This window comes from Cuculus canorus, chromosome 23, assembly GCF_017976375.1.
Source record: "Cuculus canorus isolate bCucCan1 chromosome 23, bCucCan1.pri, whole genome shotgun sequence".
NCBI lineage: Eukaryota > Metazoa > Chordata > Aves > Cuculiformes > Cuculidae > Cuculus > Cuculus canorus.
In genome coordinates this window covers 273,971-294,056 of record NC_071423.1, presented here as the reverse complement: position 1 = coordinate 294,056, position 20,086 = coordinate 273,971, and the positions used below count along the sequence as shown (strand labels likewise).

Here is a 20,086-nt window from a genome sequence, read left to right as displayed (position 1 = left end):
GTGTGGGAGTGTGGGTGATTATTTGTCCTCTGTGTCCCCCTGAGGACCCGGGAAGCGTCGCCCGAGCACCCTGAATCACTGACTGGAGCATCCCAGAAGCACCCCCAGAGAACTGAAAGCCCCCCAATATCCCTATAGTGTCCCCTATGGCAGCCCTGAATCCCCGTCAGTTATCAGACACGAGAGCCCCCCCATCGCGTTGCCCCAAAGCATCTCCCCCCACCCCTACACCACCCCCAAAACGTCCCTCAGAGCATCTCCCTGAATGTCTGTTCTCAGAGCCCTCCTAGAAGTGCCCCCAAACACGTCCCTATAGCATCCCCCCAAAGCTTCTCCTGACACCGAAATCACCAGCGAATCAACTATTTCTGACTCGTTTTGGAGGGTTAGAAAGCAAATGCCCTTTCTCAGGCCTGGGCACACGGGCAGGGGTCTCCATCGCTCGCCTGCGGTCAGACAAGAGCTGGGACAGAAGAGATTTCACACTTACACGCTTGTGTATAAATTCACCCAGAAATGTTACGCCCATTCTGTCACTTTACAAAGACTCATTTTAACGTTATTATGAACGTCACAGCAGTCGAAACTCTGCTTGTTTGGAGCTTTGGAGGTGGCTCTGTCTGACCTTGCCTTTGAGATGGGGAAAGGCTGCAAAGAGAGGTGATTATAGAATAAGACACCTCTCTTCAGCACAGACCACACTGAACACAAAACATCATCTCCAAAGAATGAACAGTGCCTGGAAAACACCATTTTAAAGAAAATCTGCTCTCAGAGGAACATCCTGTTTACTTTTCAAAAAATACAACTACTGAGATGAAACTGAACTCTACTTTAGCTTAAATCACCAATATTCCACTTTTTGGAATAGGAACTACTTTTTGTGTCTTTCCATCCCACTGGAATGGGATCCTGGAAGGCCTCGGCCCCCTCTCGGGCCAGGGACCCCTCGGGTTGGGGTCTCACTGGGGTGCGGAGCGCGGCAGGCCTCAGCCCGCTGCCCCACATCCCGCTGCCCTATTCAGCGATGCCCGAGGAACCGGCGCTAATTGGCACCGGAGCTGGAATGAAGCCCGGATACGGCTGTAGCTTCTTTTTAAAGCCTGGGAAGAATGAAAAAAAAAAAAAAAAGGGGGAGGGAACTTTGAAAATGCTTTGAAAAATGCCCCCACCCCCCATATTTATGGGATGCTCAGAGCCCTAAATCCCATGGGATTCTCCATGGAAGGGTTGGCAAACCTTAGTTGGGCTCGATGGGTGATACCCCCAACCTCAAGCTTCACCCCAGGGTGGGGAAATTGCGGAGCTGGAGGGCTGTAACAGGGGGAAAACTGCAAATCGGAGTGTTTTCTCCCCAAATAAATGTCAGCTCAAGGCCGCCGGGGGAGGCAAAAGCCGCCAGGACACAGGGCTCTATTGAGAAAGGAGAGAACAAAAACAACAAAAAAAAAAAAGGGAAAAAAAAATAAATAAATGAGCTGGGCTGAAGGCCAGGCCGGGAGCGCCGAGGGACGTGCTCAGAGTGGGGAAGCGGAGCGACTCGGGGGGCGAGCCTGCCTGAAATGTGGGGAGCGCTGGCCGCCCCGCGGGGCCACCCCGCTCCCCCCTGCTTGCTGCCCGTCACCTGGCTCCTGGTGCTGCACACAGGTAGGGAGCTGGCCCAGTTTTGCATGGGGTTTTCCTTGTTTTCCATGGGTTTTCCTCCTTTTCCATGGGTTTTCCTTATTTTCCCTGGTTTGGGGGGTTTCCAGATGGAGGATGGGGTGGTGGTACCCAGTGATGGGGGCGGGAGGGGTGCTGCGCTGTCAAGTAGCCCCTTCGCTTGGGAGAGGTAAAAAAAGGGAGGAAAATTTGGAATAAAAACTGGGAAAAACACTTCCAGACCCCAGCAAATCTTTCTGGGGAGTGGACCCAGCACTGCCCCTCTCCAAGCTTCTCCCCAGTTTTTCAATTTTGCCTTAAAACCCCTTTTTGCTCATTTTTCCAGCATCCCCAGTTCCATTTCCTTACCCATCCTTCAGCTTTTCCAAAAAGCCCTTTTCGCCCCGTTTCTAGGTTTGCTGCCATTTGCACCGTCCTGCTGCAACCTTGGTTGCATCCAGCATTCCTTCCCTACGCATCCACACTCAGGGGTTCAGTGAGCCCCAAAACAGCCCTAACCCGGATCTGGCAAAGCTGAAAATCACCTGCAATGATTCTGCCCCATTTTCCCATCGTTTGGATCCCAACTCAGCCCCGGGGAGGCCCCATTTCCCTCTGGATGAGCCAAAGATGCAAAGCCAAGCCAGGCAGTTTTGCACTTTGCCAGCTTCGATTTACACCCCAAAAAAACATCTGTGCTACATCCAGGGAACCCCAAAAAATACTCTTGGATTTTCCCCAAGGAATAGGGATTCAGTCCATGAAATAGTGGGAAAAAAAAGATTTTTGGTGGTTTTTTTTCAGAAAGAGCCTTCCGGGAAGTGTGGGAAATTGCCATCCCTAGGGCAGGGACATTGTAGAAGATGAGAATAGTGCCTCATTTATTAATTAATTCCCAGATTTATTAATTAACTCCCAGATTTATTACCCAGAACAGAGAAAAATATAGTTATTGGGTTAAAAAAAGGGAAGGAATGATTAAAAAGCAGCGATTTGGGGTGCACAGGGTGCAAGGATGCATTACAAAGCACATGCCCATCCCGTGCCAAGGTTTTTCCCTAGGGGGGGTCCCTACATTTTTCAGATCAGGGCATGTTTCCAGGGCCAAGCTCCACGCTGCCAGCGAGGACGGACGGACGGACGCTGCATATCAATAGGTCCCATGACTTTTCGGGCTTGTTTAAAGCCTTTCTTGCTCCCGCTTCACCCTCCCCAGATGGTTTTCCCACTCTCCCCCCCTCTTCAATCTGGGGTTTGTTTGCTGTCCGATGATGGCATCCGGATGGGGGAATGAGGCTGCGGTGTTTTCGGGAGAAAGGCTGTTTTGGGGTCCCTCCCTCCAAAAAAAAATCAGTTTTATCCAGTTTTCCCCTGCCTTTTTTTGGCTTAAAACCAGAGTGAGGAGCATTTTGTGCGCACCATCATGCAGTTCTGCAACTGGAGATGGGTTTGTCTGGACTGGAACTGTGTAGCTGGAGGGGGTGATGCAAAAATCCCCCCTGTGCAGTTTTTGGGATGATAGATGCATCTTCTCAAAGGGTGACATCACTCTGGACGCAGACAGCTCCCACCCGCGGGTGCTGTTTTTGGGGCAATGCGTACATGGCTGCAAGGTATCGCATTGACTCGGGTGCGGAGGGTGCACCCTTGTTCATTTTTGGGGGGCTGCTGCCACCCCTGAGGGCAGAGACGCCCCACGGAAGGATTGGGCAAAAGGGAGGGCTGGGCAATCACAACCACAGGGAGGTTAAGAGGACAAGGACTGGGTTTTGCCCCCAGGACACAGATGGATGGACAGCTCGGGAAGCGCAAGGCTGGACAGCAGCCCTGCAGAAAGGGATAGGGGGGTTCTGGGGGTTCTGGCCCACGGCAAGTTGGTCACGAGCCAGCAGTGCTCTGGCAGCCAAGAGGGCAACCGTGTCCTGGGTGCATCCAGCACAGCATCACCCACCGTGCGAGGGAGGGGATTGTCCTGCTCTGCTCCGTACTGGGGCGGCCCCACCTTGAGCACTGGGGGCAGTTTGGGAGCCACGGGATACGAACGGTCTAAAACTGTTGGAGTGTCCAGAGGAGGGCACAGAGTTGGTGAAGGATTTGGAGAGGAAGTGTGTGAGCAGCAGCCAAAGTCCCTCGGTCTTTTCGGCCCGGAGGAGACTGAGGGGAGACCCCATCACGCTCTGCACTTTCACTCTTCTCTCTGGACCCGAGGGAATGGCAGGAAGATGCCAGGGAAGGGTTAGGTTGGACATCAGGAAAAGGTTCTTCCCCCAGAGGGTGGTGGAGCATGGGAACAGCTCCCAGGGAAGCAGTCACAGCACCAAGCCTGACAATATTCCAGAAGCGTTTGGCCAATGCTCTCAGCCATACGGTGTGAATTGTGGGATTGTCCTGTGCAGGGACAGCAGTTGGACTCGATGGTTCTTGTGGGATCCTTCCCACCCAGGACATTCTGTGATTCTACAACACATCTTTGCAGAGAGTTACATCCACCGAGCTGCAGCAGCGCTCCCACCCTCCCATGCAGGTTTGGGAGGTGATGCATGCATTTCTGCAAAGCATTGTGCTCACCCACCCATGGGGGCGCTCCACCCCATGCATTTTTGGGGCTTGATGCATGCATTTTTGCAGATGATTCGTTGCACCAGCCTGGACGCAGGAGTACTCCCACCCCGCCATGCACTTGGGGGTGATGCCTGTACCTTTGCAAAGGCTTGTACTGACCCCCTGTGCCTGATGCACTTTTTGGGGTGATGGATGCATTTTTCAAAGGGTTCTGTCAGCCTGGATTCAGGAGCGCTCCCAACCCAAATGAAGTTTTGGGGTGATTGAAGCATCTCTGCAAAGCCTTACAGTGACCTGGATGAAGGAGGGCTCCCGCATTGATGGGCTTTTCAGGATCATAGAATCATAGAATCATAGAATCATAGAATCATGGAATGGTTTGAGTTGGAAGGGACCTCAAAGCCTATCCAGTCCCAACCCCTGCCATGGGCAGGGACACCTCCCACTGGATCAGGGGCTCCAAGCCCCATCCAACCTGGCCTGGAACCCCTCCAGGGATGGGGCAGCCACCACTGCTCTGGGCAACCTGGGCCAGGGCCTCCCCACCCTCAGCATGAAGAATTTCCTCGTTACGTCCTGCCTAAATCTTCCCCCTTCCAATTTAAAACCCCTTTCCCTCATTCTGTTGCTCCAGGCCTTTGTAAAAAGCTCCTTCCCAGCATTCCTGGAGCCCCTTTCAGTCCTGGAAGCTGCTCTAAGGTCTCCCTGGAGCCTTCTCCAGGCTGAACAATCCCAACTCTCTCAGCCTGTCCTCATATGGACGGTGCTCCAGGCCTCAGATCATCCTTGTAAGCCCTTTTCTGGGCCCATTCCAACAGCTCTGTACCCTTCTGTGTTGAGGATTCCAGAACTGGACATGAAAGAGTTGTGCAAACCAACCACTTTCATGGTTCTTCAGCATCCTGGCCCAGGTGAAGCATTTTGGGGGCGCTCAGCCCTTCTCTGGGAGGGGGTTCCTGGAGGACGCTCCCCTCCCATGCATTTTTGGGGTGCGATGCATACATCTATGCAGAGTTGCACCCACTTGGCTGCAGCAGTGCTCCCACCCTGTGGAGCAGGTGTGGGGTGCGATGCACATATGTCTGCAAAGCACTGCATCAACCCGGTCACAGGAGGGCTCCTTGCACTGCATTTTTGAGGCATAATGCATGCGTTTTTGCAGAGGGTTGGTTGCATCAGCCTGGCTGCATCAGTGCTCTCACCCCTATGCACCTTTTGAGGGTTATGCCTGTACCCTGGCAAAGGGTTGCACTGCACTCCCGTGCCTGATGCACTCTTGGGGGTGATGGATGCATTCTCCAAAGGGCTGCAACCACATGGATGCAGGAGCAGTCCCGCCCCTTGATGCAATTTTGAGCCAATGCATGCATCCTCGCAAAGCCCTGCAGTGACCAGGATGCGGGAGGATGCCCTGCAGTGACCTGGGTGCTCCATTGATGCAGCTTTTCAGGATGAAAGGGTCGGGCAAACCACCTACTTGCACCGTCGTTAGGCGTCTGAGCATGGGTGAAGCATTTTGGGGCCACTCAGCTCTTCTCCGGGAGGGGTTTCCCCATTTTTCTCTGGGCTTGGAGGACCAGGCAGCCTGTCCAGACTTGCCACCCCACTGTGTCTCCCCACCCCAAGGTCTGCTGGCAGGAGTGAACATCACTAGCCCCACGCCGCTGGTGCGTGGCACGGCGGGCAAAGCGGCGCTGCTGTCGGTGCGCTATACCAGTGCCAGTGCTGACAAACCGGTGGTCAAGTGGCAGCTGAAGCGTGACAAGCCCGTCACTGTCGTCCAGTCCATCGGCACTGAGATCATCGGCAATCTACGGCCCGATTACCGCGACCGCATCCGGGTGCTGGAGAACGGCTCATTGCTCATCAGCCCCTTGCAGTTGGCCGATGAAGGTGCTTACGAGGTGGAGGTGTCCATCACCGATGACACCTTCACCGGCGAAAAGACCATCAACCTCACCGTGGACAGTAAGTGCAGGAAGGATGTTCAGTGGAGATCAGGTTCTCCATGGGATGTCTTCCCTACCTGCTTTTTGGGAGGATTTTTTTTCTGGGTGGGGGGTGGTTTCAGGGGTTCAACTACCCCATGAAGCCAAGCTACAGCCCTGGTGGGGTTTTGAATTGCTTTATCCCATTCCCTGTGCCCATCCCCTGAGGTGTGCCATCAGTCTGGTTGCCCTGCTTGCCCACAGTCCCCATCTCGAAGCCGCAAGTGCTGGTGGCCTCCTCAACGGTACTGGAGCTCAGCGAGTTCTTCACCCTCAACTGCTCACACGAGAATGGGACAAAACCCACCTATACATGGCTGAAGGATGGGCGGCCGCTGAGCAACGATTCCCGCCTGCTCCTCTCTCCTGACCAGAAGATCCTCACTATTACCCGTGTCCTCATGGCCGATGATGATGTCTACAGCTGCCTGGTGGAGAACCCAATCAGTCACGGCCGCAGTGTCCCCGTGAAGATCACTGTCTACCGTAAGCCACCCATTCCCCTGCCCTGCACCCCTGGGGCTGCCCATCACTTGCAGATGTTCCCTGCTAAAATTTGGGGGGTGTTGTGTCCCCTCATTCCTCTTCCCCAGGCCGGAGCTCCCTTTACATCATCCTCTCTACGGGCGGCATCTTCCTTCTCGTCACCCTGGTGACAGTTTGTGCCTGCTGGAAACCCTCCAAGAAGTACGGCTGGGGGTAAAGCGGGAGCCAGAGGGGGTTCCTCTTATCCTGTTCCATCTTCTTCCATCTCATCTTGTTCCAACCCATCCTGCCTTGATCCATCTTTCCTGACACATTTCAACTCATCTTGTCCCATCCCAACCTGCCTTGATCCATCTTTCCTGACACATCCCATTCCATCTCAACTCATCTTGTCCCAACTTGTTACATCTCACTCATCCCATCCCATCTTGTTCCATCTTTTTCCCATCCCATCCCATCCTACTCTGTCCATCTCCCTCCCTGCCATGCTGAGCCCTTTCCCTGTTGAACCATGGGCCATTCCCACCCTGTGGTGCCGACGCTGCCCCATCCCCTGTCCCTCCCATAGGGAGAAGCGTCAAGCGGAGCAACAACCGGCCTCCGAGTACCCTGAGCAGGACGAGGAGCGCATGAAACACGAGGGTGAGTGCCGGCCTCGCTGTGGCAGTGGCGTGTTGGGGACGCCAACGCTGCTGGCGCGGTCAGCACCGCCTTGCCTCCCCACAGCCGAGGGCATCCCGCGCAGTGGCGAGCACGAGCGCAAGAACCCGGTGGCCCTCTACATCCTCAAGGACAAGGTGAGAGGCTGGCAGTGCCTGGGCTTTGTGCCACGGGGCTGAGTCCCTCATGCTTCACTCACTTGTCCACCCTTGGCTTTTGGCAGGACTCACCGGAGGCAGAGGAGGATTCGCCACCTGAACCCCGCACCGCCATCGAACCGGGTTATGCCAGCTCGCCCATCCCGGCTGCCGGCCGCTCGCCGGGGCCTGTGGGGCGTTCCACTCGCCGTTACCATCGCTCACCAGCTCGCTCACCTGCCTCGACGCGGACGCACAGGTCGCCACCGGGTTCACCGGCACGTTCCCGAGGTGCCCCACGGCTGCTGCGGACTGCCGGCGTCCATGTCATCCGGGAGCAGGAGGAGGCCAACGCCGTGGAGATCAGTGCCTGACGGCGAGGACACGTGTGCACTTTGGTGGAGGCGAGCGAGCGGGGACACTGGCACAGCCCCGCACCCGCCACCGGGCGTTGCTCGGCTGGGCGTAAAGTCACTAATTTGCTATTGATCCCACCCGGAGCTCCCCTCTTCCATCCCCTGCCTTCCCGGGGCACCACTTGAATGGATTTCTTGCCGCAGGGAGTGCGCAGAAAGCACGTCCGCTTTCCAGGAGGGTGCACACAGCTTGTGGAGCCAGAGTGCAAGAGGGCGTTTGCGGAGCATGGAAAGAGTGTGTGTGCACTGCGCAGAGTTGGACCATGCAAGAGGACATGCACACCACGCAGAGAAAGCATGCGCACAGCGTGCAAGAGGGCATGCTTTGAGCACGTGGATAGAGCGTGCACAGAGAGCACGCATGGAGCATGCAAGAGGGCATGCAGAGGGAGGATGCATGGAGGATGCAGAGGGAGCACGCAGGGAGCATGCACGGAGGGTGCAGAGGGATACTCCCTGCGCAGGAGCATGCAGAAAGTATGCACAGAGCAAACAGTGCCCAGAGTGTGCAAAAGGGTGTGCGTGCAACATGCAGAAAGAGCGCATCCAGCATGCACAAGGGTGTCACACGCAGAAAAAGCATGTGCAGAATATGTGGAGAGGGCACGCATGAAGTGTGCAGAAAGAGCATGCACTGAGTGTGCAAGAGGACATGCACAGGGCGTGTGGACAAAGAGTGCAAGAGGGCATGCAGAGAGGTGTGCGTGCATAAAGAGAGCATGCACAGAGCATGCGAGAATCTGGGCGTAAAGCACGGAGAGAGCGTGCACAGAGCGCGTGAGAGTGCACGTGTAGCATGCAGCAGGGACACGCATAGAGCATGCAGCTATGGCTGCATGGAGACCGTGCGCGTGGGGAGCGTGGAACAAGCACAGGGCGTGCGGAACAGCCTGTGTGCGGCCTTTGGGAGAGTGTGCCAGCAGCTGGAATGCTCTCCGAGTGCATGTGTGGTGTGCAGAGAACATGAGTGCGCAGAGCAGGCACAGAACTGTGGCGAGAGTGTGCATGCAGGGTTTGCAGGGAGCGTGCACACCATGCAGGGAGAGCGTGCCTGCAGTGTGAGAAACCAGCAGGCATGGAGCTGGCAGGAGGGCATGCTCAGAGCATGCAGGGGTGTGCACAGAGGGTGTGAAACAAGGGTGCACAGAGTGTGTGAAATGAGCATGCACAGCGCATGCAGGTGAAACCATGTGAAAAGCATGCAGCACAGCCCATGCACCAAGCATGCAGATAAGACCATGTGCAAAGCGCTCGGCGCAGCCCGTGCGCAATGTGTGTGGATAAAACCATGCACAAAGCGTGCAGCACAGCCTAAGAGCAGCACGTGCAGACAAAACCATGCGTAAAGCATGAGGTGCAGCCCATGCGCAGCGTGCAGATAAAACCGTGCACAGAGCACGCAGCGCAGCCCATGCGCAGAGCTGACACCGGTACATGGGGAGCACATGCACCACACGCCGAGTGAGCTCCCCATGCATGCAGGAGCTGCTGTGCCCACCCGCTGCAGCGCACAGTCTCCTGCCCGAAGGCGCCCAGCCCTGCGTGTGGCATGCTGTGCCAGCACCCGCACTTGCCCAAGTGCACCCGCACTCAGGCAGCCAAATTAGGGGGCTCCTTTGTCCCCCCTGGGCTCCCTGGCTGCCCCGTCCCCTAAACATGGGCTCAAGGCCCTGCGCTGCAGCTGGCTTTTCTGTGCGGCCCCCTCTCGTTTCGGGGGTGCCTCTCCCCAAGGCCTTCCCGGGAAATAGGTTTAGGATGAGAAGCAGCGAGCGGCTGGCACTGCGAGCCGTGCCCCGGGGTGGGTGCCACGGCGCCCCAGGGTGCTCAGGGTGCGCTACTAACCAATAAACTAAATGTGCTACCCTGCGGCAGCGGCACCCGGAGGTGTCATTGTGGGACAGGGTGACCCCACTGGGAGGGGGGACCATGAAAGGCGTGTGAGCTGCAAATGATGAGCTCAACACAGCCAGCTTGAACACAAAGCTAAGCCTGCAGAGCCTGGGAGACCCCAGTCTGTTCACTCTGGTCCCTGCTGTTGGCATCGCCAGCTGAGAGCTCCATTTGTCTCAGTTCATCTTCCTCTGAACACGGCAGGAGGGGGCAAAGTTCTTCTGGTTAATTAAATTTGTTAATGGCATCCCCAGCACTGCTGCCTCTGGGTGCTGCTGGTGCCGCCACAACTGGGTGCGCCCACCACCGCAGCTCGCCTGAGCCATTCGTGTCCAGCTCTGCGCATTCCTCAGCCCCCGTGTCCGGCTATTGTCCCCCCCCATCCGGAGCCAGATCCGGCCCCGGTGCTGGAGCGGGACTTGGGGAGGAAGCAGGAGGGCCGGCGGGGCCAGCATGGCGCGCGGCTGGGCGACAGTGCTGGCCTTGGGGCTCTGCCTCGCCGCGCTGCACCACGGAGGTGAGTTTGGGGTGAAAACAACCCAAAACACCAAAACATCCACCCCTGCTGCCACCCACCAGGGCTGAGACTGTGCCTGCTCGGTGCACCCACCCCATCCCACTACATCTCTGCCACCCCACAGGCTGCTATCCCCCCAGCGTGGGCACAGCACCACAAAATGCGGCAGGTAAGGACACGCTGCGGGGACCGTGGAGGTGGGGGACCCCAAAAATCCCATCCCATCCCATCCCCTCTGTCCCCTCCCCACCGCAGCCCTGCGGGACAATTTCCGCCTGCAGCCGGGGGATTTGGTGGCCACGGCTGGCCAAGTGTTGGAGCTGGATTGCGTGCCACCCTTGGGGCATCCCGAACCCCTCGTCACCTGGAAGAAGGATGGGGTGACCTTGAACTTGACTGGTGACCGGTACGTAGTCACCAACGGGAAGTTGCGGGTGGCACCGGCACAACGGAGTGACTCCGGGCTCTATGTCTGCGTGGCAGCCAACATGGCAGGCGAGAGGGAGAGCCGCGGTGCCCACGTCTCTGTCCTTGGTAAGCCAAGGGTCTCCCGTGGGTGGTGGACACATCACACGCAACCTTGGTGCCCCATCCTTGGTGTCTTCCTGCAGAGAAGCCGGCCATCGTGCGGCGCTCAGGTGATACCGTGGTGGTGGCCGGCACCACCGTGGAGCTGGGCTGCAGTGTCCAAGGTGACCCAGTGCCGCGGGTGCAGTGGCACAAGGAGCGTGGGGACCTGCCCTGGGGCAGGTAGGTGGTGGCAGGGTGGAGACGTCCCATCACCAGGATGGGGCAGCAATGGGGCTGATGGAGACCTGGTGACCCACAGGCATGAGATGGACCAAGAGCACACGTTGCGCCTCTACGCTGTGACACCTGCCGACGCCGGCACCTACGTGTGTACGGCACAGAGCCCGCTGGGCACCGCTGCCATCACCGTCCGCCTCCGCGTGGAGGGTCAGTGGTGGGACCTCTGTGGGACCTCACCCACACAGGCACTGAGGGTCATCTGGGGGTCCATGCAAGGGGAGCCATCTAACACGGTCCATCTAATGGAGTTCATCCAAGGGGAGTCTGTCAAGGGGGTCCAACAGGGGTCTATCCAAGAAAAGTCCATTCAAAGAGGTCTATCCAATGGGATCCATCAAACAGTCCATCCCACTGAATCATCTAAGGGAGTCCATTCAAGGAGGTTCCATCAAAGGGGGCATTCCAAGGGAGGGTTTATCTTAGGAGGTCCGTCTAAAGGTATCCATCCAGCAGCATCCATCCCTGAGGTCCATCTAAGCTTGTCCATCTAAGGGAATGCATCCAAGAGGATCCATTCAAATGGGGGTCAGTCTAAGGCAGTCTATCCAATTGGATCTATCAAAGAGGGATCCAGCCAAGGGAAGCCCAGCCAAGAGAGTCTATCTTAGGAGGATCTACCCAAGTGGCTTCATCCAAGCACATTCATTTAAGTGGGTCTGTTTGGGAGAAGAGTCCATTAAAGGGGATCCAAGGAGAGGTTCCATCCAAAGGGTTTAGCCAATAAGGTTGGTTGCATCAATGGGAGTCAATCATGTGGTCCATCAAAGGAGGTCCACCAAGGAGGTGTTCATCCAAGGGGTCTGTTTGAGTGAGTCCATCCAAGGAGACATCAGGTTCTCCAGGCATGGGTCTCTGAGGTGAGTGCCTGGATGGGTGCTCGGTGACCTGCTTCTGGCTGGTGCTGTCATTAGCCTCCTTCTGCCCCACAGACCGGCTGCCGACGGGCCAGCGGGAGGCAGCACCGTGGGACCTGCTGGCCCTGCGCCTGCACCTGGACAACGGCACCGTGCTGCCCACCGCTGCCGTCCAGCTCCACTGGCGGGTTGGTGTGATGCTGGGGTGTTCCCACCAGAGGGGTGGGATGGGACACAGGGATGAAGCTGGATCTCCATCCTCATGTCCCGTCTGCATCCAACCGCGCCTGTAAACCTTGCCATCTCCACCAGATGTTGATGCCTGCACCGGTGCCGGAGGGCTACCTGGTGCTTTACCGCAGCTTGCTCCCAGTAAGCACCTCCTGGGTCCAACATGACGCCGGCAGGGAGCTCAGCACCATCATTCCCAGACTCCGCAGGGGCTACAAGTATGAGTTCAAGGTCCGCCCCTACGCTGGGGTGACCCAGGGTGTGGACAGCAACAGCAGGCACCTCTGGGTACCTGAGGAAGGTGCGTTGGGTGTCTCCAGGGATGCCTGGGTGGAGGATGGGGGGGTCCAGAGGGTCTCAGCATGTCTGTCCCAGCAGTGCCAAGCGCGGCACCCCGGTACATCACTGTGAGCCAGGCTGCGACGGGGAACAGAACCATGGTTGTGAGCTGGGAGCCACCTCCTCCTGAAGCCCACAACGGCATCATCCGGGGCTACAAGGTTTGGGATGACAGGGCAGGGAGTGGTGCTGAGGGACTTCAGGCCAAAGAGGGTCCACCCAGAGGGTCTGTCTAAAGGGGATCTGTCCGAGAAGGGAGCCTGTCAAAGGTGGGGACCTCTACAAGGGTGGCGATCCGAGGAGCGCCTGTCCAAGGGAGGATCATAAAAGGGGTCCATCAGCAGGATCTTCAACAAGGGATTTCATCCAAAGGGGCCAGCCAAGGCGGAGGTCCATCCCAGAGAATCCATTCTAGCGACATTCATCCAAGGGAGCTTATCCAAAGGGGTCCATCTCAGAGGATTCATCCAAAGGGCTCCATCCACGAGGGATCCATCAATGGGGGTCCATCAAGGAGATTTATCTCAGGGGGCCCATCCAAGGGGGTCCATCCCAGGGGATTCATCCAAGAGGAACCATGTGAAGGGATACATCAAAGTGGGATCCATCAATGGGGGCCTATCAAGGGAATTCATCTAAGGGGACCCATCCTCTTGGTGGTTGCCAGATCTGGTCAACGGGTGAGGGCTGGGAGCACCCCACCAACAGGACAGTGGACGGAGACACCCATCGCCTGGAAACCACCGTCTCAAGCCCTGGGGCGAATTCTGTGTCCAGGTGGCAGCTTTCAATGGCGCAGGGCTGGGGGTCCCCAGCAATGCCACCTGCAGCGTCCTGGGTAGGGACGGGGAGCGAGGTGGGGTGCAGCTGGGGTCGGGGTGATGCCACAGCAGTGACGTTGGTGGGACCCTTGCAGGGCTGATGGTGGGGAGCAGTGGGGTGGCCCAGGCACTGCAGCAGCCCGCGGTCATCGCAGCCGCCGGCTCCCTGCTCTGGTTGGCTTTGCTCGCCCTCCTCCTCCTCATCTGCCAACGTCGTGCCAGCCAGGACGCCGCGGCCCACCAGTGAGCAGCTGTGGGGCGGGGGGCACGAGGGGTCCCTGGGGTGGCGTGTCCTGACCACTTTCCTGGCCCCACAGGCTGGTGGCCAGGGACTCGCCATGGCTTGGTGGTCCCTGGAAACCTGGCTGTGGCCCCCAGACCCTGAGCAGCAGCAGCAGCCTCAGCAGCCGCCTCCTGGGCAGTGACGGCCGAGACCCCCACCCCTCCTGTGAGCCCCCCCAGAGTTGTGCCAGGGGACCCCCACCCCTCCTGTGAGCCCCTCCCCCACTGTGCCATGGGACACCCACCCCTCCTGTGAGCCCCCCCACTGTGCCATGGGAACCCCACCCCTCCTGTGAGACCCCCCCCCCATGGTGACATGGAACTCCCACCCCTCCTGTGAGACCCCCAGAGTTGTGCCAGGGGACCCCACCCCTTCCTGTGAGCCCCTCCCCCACTGTGCCATGGGACACCCACCCCTCCTGTGAGCCCCCCCACTGTGCCATGGGAACCTCACCCCTCCTGTGAAACCCCCAACTTGGGACCCTCCCCTCCTGTGAGAACCCCCCATAATGCCATGGGACCTCCCACCCATTCTAGTGAGACCCCCAACATGGGACCCCCCTCCTCTGAGACCCCCCTCATTGTGCCATGGGACCCCCCCCCGTGAGACCCCCACACACTGTGCCATGGGACCCCCCTTCCCTCTTGTGAGACCCCCCTATGATGCCATGGGACCCCCACCCCTCCTGTGAGCCCCCTCCTTGTGCCATGGGACCCCCACCCCTCCTGTAAGACCCCCCCATGATGCCATGGGACCCCCCCATCCTGTGAGAGCCCACCTTGGGGCCCTCCACCCATCCTAGTGAGATCCCCCAGTGATGCCACATAACCGCCATCCCTCCTGTGAGACCCCCACCTTGGGACCCTCTCCTCCTGTGAGAACCCCCCCATTGTGCCATGGGACCCCCATCACGGGACCCCAGCTCCCGTGAGCCCCCCACCATGATGCCATTGGGCCCCCATCCATCCTAGTGAGACCCCTACCATAGGACCCCACCCCTCCTGTGAGACCCCCCCATAATGCCATGAGAACTCCCACCCATTCTAGTGAGACCCCCAACATGGGACCCCCTTCCTCTGAGACCCCCCCTCACTGTGCCCTGGCCCCCCCACCCCTCCAGTGAGACCCCTCCATTTTGCCATGGGACCCCCTTCCCTCTTGTGAGACCCCCTCCATGATGCCATGGGACCCCCCACCCATCCTAGCGAGACTCCCCATGACACCACAGGACCCCCACCCAGTTCCTCAGGACTCACCTACTGCCATGGGACCCTCACGGTGTCCAGTAAAGGGTGACCAAGATTCCGTCCCCCCATCCCCGTCCCTGGGACCCCCATGCAGAACAATGGGGCCCCCAAACCATCCAAGTGAGCCCCTGGAGTGAGACCCCCACCCAAAGCCAGAGGACCCCCACCCATCCCAGTGAGACCCACCACGTGATGCCATGGGATCTCCACCCAGAGCCATGGGACCCACATGATGCCCTGGGACCCCCACTCAGATCCATGGGACCCCCACACAGAGCCATGGGACCCACATGATGCCCTGGGACCCCCACTCAGATCCATGGGACCCCCACCCAGAGCCATGGGACCCACATGATGCCCTGGGACCCCCACTCAGATCCATGGGACCCCCACCCAGAGCCATGGGACCCACATGATGCCCTGGGACCTCCACTCAGATCCACGGGACCCCCACTCAGAGCCATGGGACCCCACATGATGCCTTGGGACCCCCACCCAGAGCCATGGGACCCACATGATGCCCTGGGACCTCCACTCAGATCCATGGGACCCCCACCCAGAGCCATGAGACTCCACATGATGCCTTGGGACCCCCACCAGAGCCATGGGGACCCACATGATGCCTTGGGACCCCCACCTAGAGCCATAGGACCCCACGTGATGCCTTGGGACCCCCACTCAGAGCCATGGGACCCACACATGATGCCTTGGGACCCCCACTCAGAGCCATGGGACCCCCACATGATGCCCTGGAAACCCCACCTAGAGCCATAGAACCCCACATGATGCCTTGGGACCCCCACCCAGAGCCATGAGACCCCCACCCAGAGCCATGGGACCCCCCAGATGATGCTGTGGGACCCCCACCCCAAGCCAGGTGCCCTGGCTCTGTGGGCACAGTCTAGAGGGGAGGTGAGGGGTCTCAGGCTTCCCAGCTCAGCACCCATGGGTGCTCCGGTTCCTCTCCCTGTTCCAGCCCTGTCCTTGGAGCCCCCCAGCCCCCACGGGGATGGGGGACACCCCGGGGTGCGCTCGTCACCCAGCACCCCCCGGCCCTGTGCCCTGGGACCGCATCCACAAACGAGGTGGGTACGGGGACACGGGGGTTTTGCGGGGGGACGCGGGGACACTGGTCAGTGGCTCATGGCCCCGTGTCCCCACACAGAGCTGCACCAGGTGCACAGCACCCCTCTGCTCCTGGGGGCACCCATCCCCATGGGCGGAGGCGAGTGGGGCGCGGAGTTGGGGCTGGCGGCGAGGTGGCGTCAGCAAAGGGTCCAGGACGGTGACACAGCCACCACCACCACGGCCGGAGGGGACCCGTGGCGGCCACTGGTCTTCAGCTCCCCGAAACCATGGCGGGACAGGGCCTTGTTGGGCTCTGGTGTCCCCACACCATCAGTGACACCTCCACGACGGCCTCATGCATGGCACCCACCAGTGACCCGGTAAGTGCGGGCGTCCCCACCCTGGGGACGTCGGTGGGTGCCCCACACCCCAGCCCCAAGCGGCAAAAGTCACCGTGTCCCTTGCACTGCAGGTGCGCGGCCACCGCACTCCCCAGGGACACGTCCCCGGCCACCAGGCGCCCCAAGGACACGTCCTCAGACATTGGGATCCACAGGGCCACATCCCCCACCACCAGGTGCCCCAGGAACATGTCCCCAGCCACCAGAAACCCCAAGGACACATCCCCAGCCACTGGGATCCCCAAGGACATGTCCCCAGCCACCAGGCATCCCAAGGACACATCCCCAGTCACTGGGATCCCCAAGGACATGTCTCCAGCCACCAGACACCCCAAGAACCTGTTCCCAGTCACTGGGATCCCCAGAGAGACATCTTTGGACACCAGGTGCCCCAGGGACACGTCCACGGTTACCAGACACCCCAGGGACACGTCCCCAGTCATCGGGATCCCTAAGGACACATCCCCAGCTACCAGGTGCCCCAAAGACACGTCCCCAGCCACCAAGTGCCCCAAGGACACGTCCCCAGCCATTGGGATCCCTACGGACACATCCCCAGCCACCAAGTGCCCCAAGGGCACTTCCCCATCCATTGGGATCCCTAAGGACACGTCCCCAGCCACCAAGTGCCCCAAGGACATGTCCCCAGCCATTGGGATCCCTAAGGACACGTCCCCAGCCACCGAGTGCCCCAAGGACACGTCCCCAGTCACTGGGATCCCCAAGGATGTGTCACCAGGAACCAGGCACCTCAGGGAAATGTCTCTAGTCTCTGAGAACCTCAAGGACATGTTCCTGGCCAACAGGCACCCCAAGGAGACATCTCCAACCACCAGGTGCCCCAAGGACACGTCCCCCACCACTGGGATCCCAGTGGATGCATCTCTGGACAGCCAGTGTCCCAGGGACACATCTCTGGTCACTGACAGCCCCAGGGAGGTGTCACTGGTCACAAGGCACCCCAGGGACATGTCCCTGGTCTTTGAGAACCCCAAAGGCATGTTCCTGGCCAGCAGGCACCCCAAGGACTCACCAGCCACCAGGCAGCAGAGGGACACAATCTTGGCCTCCAGGCAATCCGGGGACACAACCCTGGTCACCGAGTGCTCCAAGGACATGTCCCCAGCCACCAGCCACCCCAGCCACTCCTCACCAGTGAGCAGACACCAGAGGGACACGTCACCAGCCACCAGGCACCCCAAGGACATCTTCCTGGCTAGTGGACACCCAAGAAACACGTCCGCAGACACTAGGCTACCCAAGGAGAAGTCCCTGCACACCAGGTACTACAGGGACACTTTCCTGGCCACCAGGTGCCCCATCACGTCCCTGGCCACCAAGCACCCCAGGGACTCATCACCGGTGACCAGGCATCCAATGGACACATTTTTGGCCAACAGATACCCGAAGGACATGTCACCAGCCACCAGCTATGCAAAGGACATGTCCCCAGATGCCAGGCACCCCAGGGACACACCTCCCATCACCAGGCACCCTGAGGAGATGTCCCCAGTCACCAGTTCCTGCAAGGACATGTTCTTGGTCACCAGGTACCCCAAGGATTTGTCCCTGCCCGCCTGGTGTCCTAGGGACCTATCACTGATGACCAGGTGTCCAAGCGACATGTTACTGATCACCAGGTACCCCGAAGCCGTGTCACCAGGCACCAGCCATCCCATGGACACATCCCCAGCCACTGGGCACCCGAGGGACACATCTCCAGTCACCAGACACCCTGAAGAGATGTCCCCAGTCACTGGTCACTGGAGAGACATGCTTCTGGGCAACAGGTACCTCAAGGACGTGTTCCTAGGAGCCAGCCACCCCAGGGACCCCTCACTGGTAACCAGGCACCAAAGGTACATGTTCCTGACCACCAGGTACCCCAAGGACATATCTCCAGCCACCAGGCACCCAAGGGACAGGTCTCCAGTCACTGGACGTCTCTCGCCAGTGTTCAGTGATGGGGTCCTCACACCGCAGCGAGTGGCCGAGGACCTTGAGATGGACCAAGACACCCCATGCCCCAGGTACCTCCCATCCTCCTGGGACACCGCATGGTGGCAGGATCTCCTGGTGCCAGTGGTGTCCCCACTGTGTTCCTCACAGCCCCACAGCACTAACCACACCACGGTCCTTCTCACCACCACACACCTACGGCTACATCTATGGGCCACCAGCGTCCGAGCTGGGTGAGGAAGAGGAGGAAGAGGAGGAGGAGGAAGAGCAACCAGAGACAAGGGACTCTCCAGGGGGGTCACTGCTCAACGGTTGGGGCTCTGTCTCTGAGGACAACTTTGCCAGCGCCCGCTGCAGCTTGGTGAGCTCCTGTGATGGCTCCTTCCTCCTGGACGCAAGCTTCGCCCGGGCGCTGACCGTGGCTGTTGATGGCCTCTGCTTCAGCCTCGATGACACCGACGGGGGCTACAGGGGTGAGCGAGGTATCTCTGCCCCTGAGCACAGTCACCTCCCGGCAGAGGTGGCCCTGTTGTGACACTATGGTGGTGCCACCTTCTCCTGCCTTCCTGGCAGGTCCCTCGCCACCACCATCACCCTTGGACGAGGTTTTCTTGCCCGAGGTCCCCATTCCTCCCTGGGACTGGGGGGCAGTGCTGAGGATCTCGCAGAGAGCTGGGATGGAGGCAGCTGCGGGCATCCTACAGCACGGTGAGCGGCACCCTGACGCGGGGCGATGGGCACCAGGGGCAGAGTGGATGTCACCTATGGCGGGGGGGTAGAGAGTGTCCTTTTTCTTTCCAGGTGGCCACAGGTCAGCAAGTGGCATCCCCTGGGCCAGAGGGGGCAGCGAGACAGGAGGGACAGGAGCACGGCAGTGCAGGACACGGCAAGGCCAGAGTCCTCTCAGCTCAGCTAAAAACCAGCTTTATTAAGCAGCTCCCCAAAAGGGGTGTTTCTGCTACCAAAAGCCACCCATAAAGGGTGGGAGGCACCAGGGTGGGTGGGTGGCCCTCTTTCCCTAGCATCCTTGTCCTCCCCAAGTGTCCTTATCCTCCCCAGAGCCCTTATTCCTGCCCAATATCCTCATCCTACCCAAATGGCCTCACCCTCCTCCTCCCAAGAGTCCTCATTCCTCCCCAGCATCCTCATCCCTCAACAACCCTCTTCCAGCCCAAGCACATTGCACATCCCAACTGTTCCCATCCTTGTCCTCCCCAAGAGTCCCGGCCCCTCCCCATCCTCCTCAAGCATCCTTGTCCCCCCAAGCATGCTCATCCCTCCTCCCCCAGTGTCCTTGTCCTCCCAGTCATCCTTGTCAACACCAAGCACTATTGTCCAACCCAAGTGTCCTTGTCCTTTCAGAAGGTCATTGTCCCCTGGACTGTGCTCATCCCGCTGACTGTTCTCACTCCTTCTGACAGTCCTTGTCCTTCCTGACCATCCACATCCTTCCTCAGCATCCTTACCCCACCTCAATCATCCTTGGCCATCTCTCAAGTGTCCTCATCCCTCCCAAGTCACCTTGTTCTTCTGGAATGTCCTTGTTCCTCCTCCAAGTGTCCCCATCCCTCTTGAGCATCTTCATCCCTCCCCAGCTTCTTCATCCCCCCCAACTCTCCTTGTCCCCAGGTTCTCATCCCTCCCAACTGTCCCTGTCCCCACCTCGCGCTGCCGCCCCTGACCGCTGCCTCTGCACAACCCTCTTTACACAGTGCCACTCAGAAATAAATGAACATCCCCCCCATCCTCCCCGTGTCCCCAATCCCACAACCCCAG

The 20,086-nt window shown here is 59.1% G+C and overlaps 2 protein-coding genes across 6 annotated transcripts; both read left to right on the top strand.

Annotated features, from left to right (window-relative positions):
• The first annotated feature begins 1,472 nt into the window (after positions 1–1,472).
• On the top strand, positions 1,473–7,859 carry HEPACAM (hepatic and glial cell adhesion molecule). Of its 5 annotated transcripts, none has more exons than XM_054087032.1 (7): positions 1,473–1,647; positions 5,830–6,171; positions 6,360–6,677; positions 6,785–6,890; positions 7,246–7,319; positions 7,404–7,474; positions 7,561–7,859. In XM_054087032.1, exons 1-7 carry the CDS (start codon positions 1,563–1,565, stop codon positions 7,846–7,848), a joined length of 1,284 nt encoding a protein of 427 aa, XP_053943007.1. In that variant the 5' UTR covers positions 1,473–1,562; the 3' UTR covers positions 7,849–7,859. The 5 variants fall into 5 exon arrangements, with proteins under 5 accessions (XP_053943007.1, XP_053943008.1, XP_053943006.1 ...); XM_054087033.1 differs by having other exon boundaries at positions 1,476–1,647; positions 6,785–6,878; XM_054087035.1 differs by having other exon boundaries at positions 1,477–1,647; positions 6,396–6,677.
• A 2,359-nt stretch (positions 7,860–10,218) lies between these two features.
• On the top strand, positions 10,219–20,028 carry ROBO4 (roundabout guidance receptor 4). Its single transcript, XM_054087030.1, is given in 22 exon segments — positions 10,219–10,297; positions 10,422–10,466; positions 10,553–10,831; positions 10,909–11,047; positions 11,127–11,254; positions 12,037–12,149; positions 12,274–12,493; positions 12,571–12,692; positions 13,199–13,289; positions 13,292–13,369; positions 13,448–13,595; positions 13,670–13,800; positions 15,859–15,944; positions 15,946–15,967; positions 16,048–16,330; positions 16,423–17,634; positions 17,752–17,901; positions 17,992–18,141; positions 18,211–18,381; positions 18,461–18,783; positions 18,884–19,018; positions 19,112–20,028. Coding segments are annotated over 22 exon segments (4,221 nt in total). The 5' UTR covers positions 10,219–10,233; the 3' UTR covers positions 19,243–20,028.
• The last annotated feature ends 58 nt before the right edge of the window (positions 20,029–20,086 follow it).